Consider the following 13,066-nt stretch of genomic DNA (forward strand, 5'->3'; position numbering starts at 1 on the left):
TCTATCCTTTTTCATTGTTAATCACAGGGTTGAAAACGTTGCAATGTTCAGCCAGTCTGCGGTTGAAGGCTGAAAAGTCACTTTAAAAATGGTTAAAAAGGTCACACAGCTGCAAATAATAATGGCCCAATGAAAATCAGATTCTGACTGTAGCCCACTTCAAGAATAACACTGAAACAGGAAACAAGCCTGCTTGATGCTTTTAGCAGTTAAAGCAATAAGAATACCGCTGACTTTTATTTATTTATTTATTCTTTCATTTATTTATTTATTTCTAAAGTGAGAGAGAAAAGAGAGCAGACTTTCCTGGTGCGAATTTCTTGAAGTGTTTTTCTAATTGTAGAGGTGATGATGCTAAAGCTCTGTGCAGCCTTGTTGAGAAGACTTTTAGTCCAACTCAGAAGAGGATGCTGCTGAGAGGAGATGAAGTTTTGCTTTATTTTGAGGGTGGTTCGTTTTCTTTTGTTTGTTCTATGTGCTTCAGTTTTATTAATTATTCTAAAACGTGTTTGCAAGTGCGTAACATAAAAATGGAAAAACAAAGCAAGCCCCTTTTTTGACACACAACTTCGTTTCTCTTATATGTAGCATTGGCTACTGAAGCCCTTGCATGCTTCTGTCCTTTAATCTTTTCATTTGACTACCTCAGCTTCTCCTAGGCAGAATGATATTTCCGGGGAATGGCAGGCTACAACAATGTAGCAGATTTCCTCACATATGTATCCTGCCAATGAGACTCTTTACTTAGTCACAATAGGGCAATAAATGCTGACAGATGTTGTTAACATCGCTATTAAAATCCAACCCCCTTTTCAGATACATAATGCATTCAAACCCATGTTAATGATATCCGAACTGATCCTGACATATCGATATCATTTTAAGTGCTCACTTATATTAATAATTCCTGTTTGCAGTTCTGAAGTTGCCAAATACTGAGGAATTGATAAGAATAGAAGCCAAGAATTCAGACCTAAGTAACTTTTTAACCAAGCGTTCTGGATTCATTTGATGTTCATTGTATGAATTAATTTGGTGGTGTTGTGGTTGTCACATGAAATTCTATGGAAAATCCATTGTAAATGTAATTTGAATTTTAAGGGCATTAAAGGTTCATTTAGATGGAGGTGTTAATATGATTTTTATTAGATGCAACAGCCCTGGGTGGGTTATTTTCTCATGCATGCTGGTGCACCTGCACACATTTGTAAAACAATTGAATTACATTATGTTGTGATGCACATGCATGAGCCTTACACTATGAACCATATGCTATAGGTATATGCAACTGTCACTATTCTGAACTGGGGGATGTGAGACCTACACCACACCTTGACAAGGACTTCATATAACTTCTCCAAAGCACAACTGGAAAAATCCTGCTATGAGAGGTGTTGTTATTCTTCAGTTTTAATGATATCACACATGCAGATAACTACTCTGCATAGTGTAATTTGACTCTAGAGGTTTGTGGTACTTGATAGCACATTTTTTAGGGGCAAGCTATGCTGGACAATATTCTACAGAGACAAGGTGGGTGAGGTAATATCTTTTATTGGACTTGTCTCTCTCACCAACAGAAGTTGGTCCAATAAAAGATATTACCTCACCCACCTTGTCTCTCTAATATCCTGGGACCAACACTGCTACAACTACAATTAATATAATATTCTACAGGGCATGTATTTTTTTTCCATACTGAATTATGGATAATTGTAAAAATATGTGTGCAACTGATTGATTAATGAGCATTCTGCCTTATAATTTTATTTGTTTTTAGTTTAGTTTGTTATCTTAAAATTCTCTGTGAAATGTGATTTGCATAGGAGACTTGCAATTATTTATACATTTATCATAAATGATTAGCCAATGAATCTGACATTTTTGAGGGGTGTGGTGAAAAAAGACAAAGACCAAATTTTCCTATGGGATACCTGTCTATATTTAGTGTAGATTTAGGTGCCTATATCCCTATTTAGGTATCCAAATAATATTTACAATTGTTTAATAATCATCTGACTAACTATGGATTTAGGTATTTAAGTTTTGGCTTCCAGCTTTGAAAAAATTGGCCTTATTTCTTACAAAAATAACATTTGATTAGAGAAGGAAATGCAATAAGAATGGCTGGTAGGATTTTTAAACTCACTTGTACACTTGGGATCAAAATTATTTCACTCTGTTTCCTTTTCACTAAGCATCATCCATTCTTCTCCCATGGGAAGTGCAGTTTTCTGTCTCCCCTGAGGATTAGGGAAACGGATAGCTAGAGTGTTTGGTATTGCTTCAGTTGCAGAAGTAATTGAGATATCAGATAAAGTCTTTCATTATCCACACATAGTTTTTTCCTGTGAAAAAGTCTTTCTAGAGTTCTATTTAAAAGCACTTTAGAAAAAGGCAACATTCCAGGATTAAAGAAAGGAGGAGTTTTAAAATGAATTTACCAGAGCTATTTTTGTATTGGTTAGTTTTCTCTATTGCTTCATTGCTTTAAGATAGGAATGTACAAAAATCCTCTGACTCCTTCCATCTCTAGGTTATTGGGTCAAATCTAAAGGGCCACTCTACTCACAAACTGGAACTAACATAACTAAAATTGGTCGCCGCTCACACCTGGCACCTTCAGTTATGTCAGTACAAATCTGTATATGGTCACTATTTCTTATTTCAATTTTATTTAAAATTGATTTGAGTTATATCAAAATAGAGCATTCATAATCTGAAATAGGGATGTCTGCACACATTTCCATTCCAGTTTGTGTGTAGATGTGTCCTAACTCTGGTCTAAAATTTATTAACTTTGCTGGCCATTCAGTGAAATAAGTTGCTGGTCTCAGCCGAGTTTTAGGGCATAGTTGTCCCCCTCACAAAAAGCAAATGGCACTGATTGTCACCTTTATTGGCAGCCTTGGCAGTGAGGTCAAGGGCTTAATAGAAATGGCGACTGACTCCTCACTCATAGAAATTGGCTGCCTGGGTCAGGGTTAAAGCACACAGACAGCACATCATAGGGAAGCTCATGCTGCTGTCTGGTATGTGGTACCTCACCTGGTAAACAGGAAGTATGTCTCGCTGGCAATCAAACCAGCACCTTTTTAGCAGCACAAAATTCATTTAAAAAAAGAAAAAGACAGGATATGGTAGAAATCCAATCATCTGGAATTTTCACTGCTGTAGTAAATATGATAATGGGGAATAGGTGCTTATAGATACAGGTTAGGGCTGATGTTCAAGGTAAGAATGCAAACTGTTTACAGGATATTTACAGTTTTGCAGGATACTCTCAGAACTTCTAAGTAAATAACGCTGCCTTGAAAATTAGCATCTGTATAATTTGGTTGCATCATTATAGATTCCTGTTTATGCTGTCATAATGATAAAGGAACAATCAACTTGAAGTCTACTCTGTTTTTTCTTAAAAATAGGTGCAAGTCGTTTATGGTTCAACACCTGCCCAGGAGGCCATCTGCCAATTTTGGGGACTTTATAATCAAATTTTCCTACTTATTAAAATGTCTTTCTCCCCTCTTTAATTGGGTGAAAGACTCAAGACTAAGCAGGGATACTGCTAAGCAGGGACAGAGTGAAACTGAATACACTCAAAATGCTGTCCAGTGCATTGTTTTCTAATGTAGTTAATTTATTATAATCCTAGATATTACTTGTAGAAATAGTAGGTTCAAAATAGTGTGGTGATTGGCCACTTAGGAAGTAACAAATGCTTTATAAAATAATTTAGTCCAAATCAGTGAGAAACACTGCTTGAGTACTGACACAAATTCAGCTGTAATATTGCACTCTGAGAGTTGCATACTATGTGGAGAGGCAAATTTATTTCTCCGCCTCTTTTTATTGTTCTTTTCTCATTCTCTAACTCAACAGCTCTCTCCCAAGGTCTGGTCCACAATTAAAATACTGAGCTGCAATGGCTTTTTGGGACATTACAGTTCTGCTCTCTGCTAGATTTCAAGTCTTATGATCCTTTGGACTGCATATATAATACTATATGCTAAATATGTTACCTAAGATAATTCACTACTTAAAATGTAGGCTCTTCAGTTAGAAAAATTTCAGTTAGTCTGGTTTAAATGTTGTTCGGTCAGGAACTGAAGGAGGAAAAGTAAAAACCCTTAATTTCAGGATCTTTCTGAGCAGACATGGTCTTATCTAATAATAACACTGAGCATGTTTTTTTTTTTCCTAAGCAGGATTTCTGTTGAAACAGCCTAATGGCTTTTTTCTTCCTTCAGAGTAAATATATACCCAGGAAAGAGCAATAAGAACTTAGACTGTAGGGAGCCTAGTGAATATTAGTACCGTAAGTTAGGACCCTGAAATGACGATGAATTTTTTCTTGTCAGTTTTGGGAGTTTTGAAATTAATGTTTTAACGTTAAAAATGCTTCTATTTTGCATGTTTCCTGAAGTTTAGGGTGCATATATTTATGGGTTCCCTTTTTCCCCTCCCCACCTTTTAACATGTAGATTTATGAGGAATCAAAGATGAACTTGGAGCAGGAGAGGCCTTTTGTCTGCAGTGCCCCAGGCTGCTCACAGGTGAGTGGAGTCAGCAGCAATATTAACAGAGCCCTCAGCGCCAGCTCTGGCTTGTATAATGCCTCCTGATATATTAACACACGCCTAATAATAATGTTTTCAAAAACCTTCTCTTTTTGCACAAAGATATTATTACAAAATGATGAAAGCAAATATACAGCTATTCACGTGTGTGTCACTAAATGTTTTTTCAAGCCTTTCTCGCTCCCAAACTCAAACCAAATATTTTAAGCAACACTGCACACTTCTTTAAGTGTTCAAGTGGTAACAGCTCAGGAAGGAAACGTACTGGCTTAGTATGGTTATAGCTTTTGTAATATTTGCCCTTGCTTCTCACACATTTGTATAAACCAGTAAGTTTTATTTGTGTGTGTGTTTGTATTTATTGCCATTTCCATGCTTATCATCTTATAGGACATCTTCATATTAAATATGCTTCATTTAAAATGCATTTCTTAGCCAAATTCTGACCCATTTTGTACACATGCAATTCCAGCTTACTTGAATGGCAGCCCCACATATGCATCTGAGGACATAATCTGGCTCATAACATTACATGTTTGATCTTTTCCTCATTATAAGGGAATTGACAGGTATTTTACCCATTAAGAACTGAGTTTAGAATTCCGTGTTTCTTCAACACAATTGGTAATTGATAACAACGTCATTAATCCCTAAAGCAATTTAGGAACTTCCATCCCTTGCATTCCTCATACTAGTTTAGTCTAGTGACTAGAGTACAAAACTAGGAGTAATAAGATATGGACTTCCTTTCAGGTGCTATCATAGACCTGCTGTGTGACCTTGGGTAAGTCATTTTACTTCCCCTACCTCAGTTTCCCTATCTGTAAATGAGGATAACACTTCCCTACTTTGCTGGGGTGTTGAGTCTTCAGTCCTTAATGTTTGTAAAATCCTATGTACTCTTCTGATGTGAGCTATAGAAGTGCAGCGTATATTATTATTAGAGTTTTAGATGCTGGTAATTTTATCCACAGTTGGAGTAGAAATGTGGAAATCTTGAATTCATGTGTTGGCACATAACTAATGTGCTCCACCATTTAATTTAATAAGAGTCTTACTAATGACTTCCGTTGATTTTGGATCAGTCCCTAAATGAGGAATGTGTGCATTTGTAGTTTTAAGTCTGTGTGTACACAGCTGAACCTTCACTAGAGGCCCTACCGCCAAGAGATTAGTTTTAAAATATCTCCAAGCTCTTCAGCAACATTTAATTTAATCTTTTTAAGAGTCTTGGCCAAGTTCACAAGAAGCATCAACTGATCGACCTTTCATTGAAATCAATGGAATTGAGCCCACTTATGGCAGTGGTGAATTTGGCTTCCACCTCTACTGGACAGTCAAAGAGGAGGGAAATCAAATAGTCTATTTTATTGTTTATTTAATGAAAAAAACCTTTTAAGTTCACCTTTAAATTATAGTGCATCTTCTGTTTACTATAAGACATCAGTTGCATACTACAGTATTGCAAACTAGTTAAGAGGTTTAGGGGCTTCCTTCTCCATCAACCAGTGCATCTATTCGAAGAATGAGTTAGCTGGCCATGTGTACCATAAAGGAAGTGTGTTTATAGAAAAGACACAAGTCTGGATTAAAGAAATGGCTTCTTCCCCCAACCCCACCAGGCCTTCTTTAGGCCCTGCTGATTTGCACACTGAAGATGGAAGCATAACATTCCATGGTGGAGAATTCATTTCAACAATGTGTTCCTGCTCACAACATTAGCGTGGAGAGTCTTTCCCACATTCCATTTGCTCTGAATGTAAATTTTTAGTGCTTTTACTTCTTCCAGATGAGTAAACACTGAACCAGGATTTCACAGTGAGGAAAAGGACTCCTCCCCCCCCCCCTTCCTGGAACTTTATCTTTCTTTCTATCTATCTACATTTTTGACATATCATCCACATTATGTACTCTGTGAATACTGAGAGGCACATAGATGCTGCAGAGTATAACTTACTGTGTCTGTTTATAACATACTATAGCCACCAGCAGAGGTACTTAGTCTGGATTGGCACCGAATCATCTCCATTTTACTACTGCCAGTTTCTGTCTGTCTGTCTTCTAGGGACCTGCTGCTTTAAAATGCCGCTCTTTACAAAGCTATCCAGACACATCTTAGCTGCCTTTGCTACTCCTTGACTAGCCCTGTTAAAGCAAAGAATTATCATAACTAGTAGTAAAATATTAAATTTGTCCAATATGTGCAAAAATGTTTTTCCAGATTCTTTCACTTACATGTTTCAGAGTAGCAGCCGTGTTAGTCTGTATCCGCAAAAAGAACAGGAGTACTTGTGGCACCTTTATTAGTCTCTAAGGTGCCACAAGTACTCCTGTTCTTTTCACTTACATGTTGACCTCAGATTATTTAATCCACAGGCTGCCCCATTTTTCCGCTCTCTGCCTAGTAAGGTCGTGTCCACTTGCTCTTTCACTATAATAAGTTTTTCAACAGGCACCATTTAGACCACAATGTGCCGAGTTTTTTTTTTTTATAATTATTAAATGTTTGCTCAAGTTTCTGTTGTTTTATTATTATTATTTAAAGAAACAGTTGAAATTTATAATTCTGTTATCAGGATTATAAATGTAATTACACCCATTAGTATATTGTGTAAGGTTTCTTACAACACATAACCCTTCCCTCTTGTCCTCTGGGCAAAGAAAAGGAAATTAGTTTAATATATCTTCCTGGTTATAAATACCCAGTAGAAATCAAGTACCACTGTATAGTGGCTGGAATAAATCAGGTCTGATTAGAACCAACTTGATCTATTGCAGACATGAATCATATGGGGGAAAATGCATGATACCTGGGCACCTTTGGGTAGGGGAAGGCTGGCTGTTTTGATTATCTTTTTTTATTGTTCTTAAGTAAGGATAAGCTGGCGGCATGGGTATCCAATCTGAATTTTGCTACTGGTGTGTATTTTGGGTATATGACTAGATAGGCCATCTGCATTTTAACCCTTTTACTTGGGTGTTGTCCAGGAGATCACTGCAGCAAATTTGCTCTCACACATAGAGTACAAAGATAGTTCTTACTTATGCTTACTTGCATTTTAGAATTGTTTTTGGCTGTTCCTGTGTCATTTGGATGGCTGGATGAATTTTTTTAAAAATCCTGTCCATTGCCAAAAATTTATTAGAGAACTAAATACTTCTTTCTTCCTCTCTCTGTGTTTGCCTGACAGCGTTTTCCAACAGAGGATCATCTGATGATTCACAGGCACAAACACGAAATGACTTTGAAGTTTCCTTCAATAAAAACAGATAATATGTTATCAGGTAAGAAGACATGGAACGTAAGAGACAAGCGAGGTACCTATTTTGATGTTGATATTATGACTCCTGCTGGAAGGCTATTGTCAAGATACCTCCAAGAGGTTAATTTCAAAAGTATTCCAATCAAATAACAAGTAGAGATGGAACACACTATGTGGTTCATCTCTGGACAAGGTGGTAACTGGTATTTGTTTGTCTTGTTTGAGGATTGGTATGAGAGAGAGAGAGAGAGAGAGAGATTGCTGAACCTTAGCCACATTGGTTTTGCCTATATTATATATCAGGTCAATGGGGAAAAGGCAGCTCCAGTGCTGCCTCCATCTATCAGCATTCCAGTGAAATATACACACTTAAGAGTGGCATTACAGAAATCTGCGACAAAAAGGTTACTGAAGTACATCTGTGAAGTTCCTCCAGCAGTCACTATTTTCATATGTGAAAAGCTCACCTCAGCACCCATTTTATGCCACTTATAATAGTCACCTTTTTAAGATACTGACGTACGTCAATAGCTATAAATCAGCCAGCTGAAAAAAAACTAAAACAGTGACAATAGCTAAAGTGCCCCTTGGGATAAAAACATTACTAGGTACAGGATCATCCTCTCATTCCCTTATTCTTGAGCTGGTTCTGAAGTTTTCACACATGGGTGTGTATGTCCATGCCCATACATACACTGGTGGCTTGCTAGTATTGGATGTTGATTGTAGTTTCTGCTTCCTTCCCTTTTGCTTCCCCCTTCTCATGTTTTATAGGGTATATTTTTAAGACATTAAGCATATTCCTAAGATTATGTCCATAGAATATTTAGAAACTTTGTTTTTTTACCGTTTTAAGATTCCAAATTCTAAATATAAAAACAAAATGTGCTAAATTATGATGCCCAGTTAGGGTTTATTCACTTTATTTGACATATTAAGTGCTCATGGAGACAGATTTTCTAAAGTGGGCTCCTTCTGAGTAAGTTGTACCTGCTAAAAACAGTAGTGTATCTGTTGCCTGCATAAATTCCATCCGAATGTGTTTGTTGTAGGTGCATCAGTGCAACAATTGAATGGATATGCAACAGGCTCAGACTTTTTTTGTGTGTGGATAAAACTCAGGAATCCCCATTTTAAACTGTAACTCTGAGTTCCGTGTGCATTTAAGAAAACCTCAAAAAACAAACAAACACAAAATATCCTTAGTAGTAGTAGCAGAAGAGGACTTTGGAAACAATGGTGGGGCAAGTCTCTAAAGAGTTCTTCACATAGTCTCCTTACATATGTTCTGTAGTGTAAATTATTTATTTACTAGTTTACTCCACTGGATTTTTCTCAGTGACTCTATAAAAATTATTTAGCAGAGGTACTTTTGTAATCATGCTGCACTGAGGAGTAAAGGTGTTCACAGGTCCTCATATGCTCATTTCCACTGCTGTGATGAAGTGGTCTGGAGCTTGTCCATTGGACTGTATTAGGAGAGACAGGGCAAAGATGGGTCAAGAACTTGCTATATGTTTTTCCTTACAGTTGTGCTTGTTTTAGTCATCAGTAGTCATGTTTCTTTGGTTTTGCACTTATAGGAACATGCATATTTCAAACGGAGGGGGCAAACAATTTTAAGAGATTAGCTTTAGGCCAGCCAATTCATATTGATCATGACTTTTAGGGAATCACTTCCTCATTCTCAGTGGGTGAACTAAATGCTGTAACCGGGTGCCTTGCCAAAATGCCACAGGTGTGTACCATATGAGTAGGTGAAAATATATTTGTAAGAGGTAGAATGACATAATGCATTTATCCCAAGGTGCTCCTGTAAGTTACTAATAACTTTCAAGATATTTAACCAAATTAAAAGGCTATAAAAAAAGGAAACGTTAACCTGGGCCTTTGAGCATGAGATAGATGGTGAGCACTCAGCTACAATGTTAATAGGTGCAGTGTAAGAATCCAAGCAGATGGTGATTATATGTATACATTGTGGGACATATATAAATGAACTAAGATCTTTGTCAAAAGTAATTAAGGTATTTGTTCTCTTTCGCATACCACTCAGCTTATATATTTCAGTACATCTCCATCTGTATTAGAAATAGTCAGCAACTGCTTGCAAACATTTCATTTGGGTGTACATGTTTTTTTTGTTTTTGTTTTGTTTGTTAAAATCATGCCTTCGGTACTTAACAATTCAAGATTGACAAATGCCAAAATTGAATGTGCTCTCCCCGTCCCCTTGAAAATAACATTTAGGGTAAAAATTTCAAATCAGGACAGGCAAAAATGTACAATACACTGAAAAGCAGGGCATACAAAAATGCATAACTGCTTGCTGTGCCCATAAAATTAGAGCAAAGTGGGAAACTGTTTTCTCATCCCAAAAAATAAAAAAAGCAGATAAAATGAAAAAAGAACAAGTTAAAAATCACTTAGAAAAGTTAGATGCCTGCAAGTCACCAGGGGCTGATGAAATGCATCCTAGAATACTCAAGGAGCTAATAGAGGAGGTATCTGAGCCTCTAGTATTATCTTTGGAAAATCATGGCAGACGGGAGAGATTCCAGAAGACTGGAAAAGGCAGATATAGTGCCCATCTATAAAAAGGGAAATAAAAACAACCCAGGAAACTACAGGCCAGTTAGTTTAACTTCTGTGCCAGGGAAGATAATGGAGCAAGTAATTAAGGAAATCATCTGCAAACACTTGGAAGGTGGTAAGGTGATAGGGAACAGCCAGCATGGATTTGTAAAGAACAAATCATGTCAAACCAATTTGATGGTTTTCTTTGATAGGATAACGAGTCTTGTGGATAAGGGAGAAGTGGTGGATGTGGTATACCTAGACTTTAGTAAGGCATTTGATACGGTCTCGCATGATATTCTTATCAATAAACTAGGCAAATACAATTTAGATGGGGCTACTATAAGGTGGGTGCATAACTGGCTGGATAACTGTACTCAGAGAGTTGTTATTAATGGTTCCCAATCCTGCTGGAAAGGCATAACAAGTGGGGTTCCTCAGGAGTCTTTTTTGGGACTGGCTCTGTTCAATATCTTCATTAACGACTTAGATTTTGGCATAGAAAGTATACTTATTAAGTTTGCAGATGATACCAAACTGGGAGGGATTGCAACTGCTTTGGAGGACAGGGTCATAATTAAAAATGATCTGGACAAATTGGAGAAATGGTCTGAGGTAAACAGGATGAAGTTTAACAAGGACAAATGCAAAGTGCTCCACTTAGGAAGGAAAAATCAGTTTCACACATACAGAATGGGAAGAGACTGTCTAGGAAGGAGTATGGCAGAAAGGGATCTAGGGGTTATAGTGGACCACAAGCTAAATATGAGTCAACAGTGTGATGCCGTTGCAAAAAAAGCAAACATGATTCTGGGATGTATTAATAGGTGTGTTCTGAGCAAGACACGAGAAGTCATTCTTCCGCTCTACTCTGCGCTGGTTAGGCCTCAACCGGAGTATTGTGTCCAGTTCTGGGCATTACATTTCAAGAAAGATGTGGAGAAATTGGAGAGGGTCCAGAGAAGAGCAACAAGAATGATTAAAGGTCTTGAGAACATGACCTGTGAAGGAAGGCTGAAAGAATTGGGTTTGTTTAGTTTGGAAAAGAGAAGACTGAGAGGGGACATGATAACAGTTTTCAGGTATCTGAAAGGGTGTCATAAGGTGGAAGGAGAAAACTTGTTCACCTTAGCCTCTAAGAATAGAACAAGAAGCAATGAGCTTAAACTGCAGCAAGGGAGGTTTAGGTTGCATGTTAGGAAAAAGTTCCTTGCTGTCAGGGTGGTTAAACACTGGAATAAATTGCCTAGGGAAGTTGTGGAATTTCCATCTCTGGAGATATTTAAGAGTAGGTTAGATAAATGTCTATCAGGGATGGTCTAGATAGTATTTGGTCCTGCCATGCGGGCAGGGGACTGGACTCGATGACCTCTCGAGGTCCCTTCCAGTCCTAGAATCTATGAATCTATGAAAAAAGTTTTTCAGATTTTGAAAAACTTTCCTGTCTTAAAGGGTGAGGAAAAGTTGAAACCTTGAAAAATTTTTGTGAACCAACATTCTGAAAAAATTTCAGTGCAAGTCAATTGAAACATTTTGCGTGTTGATAATTTCAAAATGTTTTGTTTGGATTTTGACTTTATTTTTTTTAACTAAGATTAGCTTAAATTTCTAAACAAAAAGTCTTTGCAAACTGGAAACCTGGAATTTTTCATTGACAATTTCAAGACTTTTTTTCAAAAATTTTTGAGTTGAGAAATCTGTCGAAACTGACCCTTTCCTATGAAAAGTTTGTTTCAACAAATTTGCGTTTTCTGAAGAAAAAAAAATTGAAAGTTTTTAAAAATTCTCTCTTTGCAGGTAGTGGTGTCCTTTGTCAGTGGAACTGTTTGAAGTCCACTGTACTGGCGTGTGTACACTCCCAGGGCAATGCAGAGTTCAGCTTTGTGAGAGCTGCCTGTATGGCAACATGCATGTTTGGGGAAGGCTGGAGTGAGAGGAAGGGCTAGAAGAACTTCCAATGTACACATTCCCTGGTCGTTTCCTCCTTTCTCCAGCCAACTTAGAAGCTACATACTAGGGCCATAGACTTGGCTCCAGCCAGGGCCAGCTCCGGGCACCAGCCCAGCAAGCAGGTGCTTGGGGTGGCCAAGGGGAAGGGGCGGCACATCGGGCTGTTCGGTGGCAATTCAGCGGCGGGTCCCTCTCGGAGGGAAGCACCTGCCGCCAAATTCCTGCCGAAGAAGAAAGCGGAGCTGCTGCCGGAGTGCCGCCGATTGCAATTGTGATCGCAGCTTTTTTTTTCTTCTGCTGCTTGGGGCGGCAAAAACCCTGGAGCTGGTCCTGGCTCCAGCCATCAGGAGTAGCCTGAGTGGAGTGGCTCTATTACTACTCAACAACCTTTGGAGTATGATTCTTCCACTTGTTTCCTTGGGCTGATCTCTGAGGGAAGATACATGGCTGACTACTGGGGACTAGATTTGCATCCAGAACAGTAACTGTGTGCACAAGGCACATGGTTACCCAGCTTTCATGTGGAAGTACAGAACTTAATGAGCCCAGTGGACATATGATCATATTTGAGGGACTTGCTCTTGTGTGTTAAAAAATTGGTATTGGTATTGGTGAAAAAGGGAGAGTGTAAGGGTGCATGCACACAAAGAGAGCAATATGCATATGTGTGTGTTATTCCAACCAGGAGATCATCTG

At 38.0% G+C, this 13,066-nt stretch overlaps 1 protein-coding gene across 8 annotated transcripts in view; it reads left to right on the forward strand.

Annotated features, from left to right (window-relative positions):
* CREB5 (cAMP responsive element binding protein 5) overlaps positions 1-13,066 on the forward strand; it is a 350,697-nt gene that overhangs the window by 45,784 nt on the left and 291,847 nt on the right. For 6 of the 8 annotated variants that reach the window (XR_004644468.1, XM_034760699.1, XM_034760700.1 and 3 more), the window contains 2 exons: positions 4,485-4,556; positions 7,772-7,865. Coding sequence is in view for 6 of the 8 variants with exons in the window: in XM_034760699.1 (XP_034616590.1) it covers positions 4,503-4,556; positions 7,772-7,865 (148 nt within the window). In the remaining 2 variants the exon portion in view is untranslated. Of the gene's footprint in view, positions 1-4,484; positions 4,557-7,771; positions 7,866-13,066 lie in introns of those variants that run through there. The other 2 variants (XM_034760702.1, XM_034760704.1) reach the window with 2 other exon arrangements.

The sequence above is a fragment of the Trachemys scripta genome, chromosome 2, assembly GCF_013100865.1.
Source record: "Trachemys scripta elegans isolate TJP31775 chromosome 2, CAS_Tse_1.0, whole genome shotgun sequence".
Classification (NCBI taxonomy): Eukaryota; Metazoa; Chordata; order Testudines; family Emydidae; genus Trachemys; species Trachemys scripta.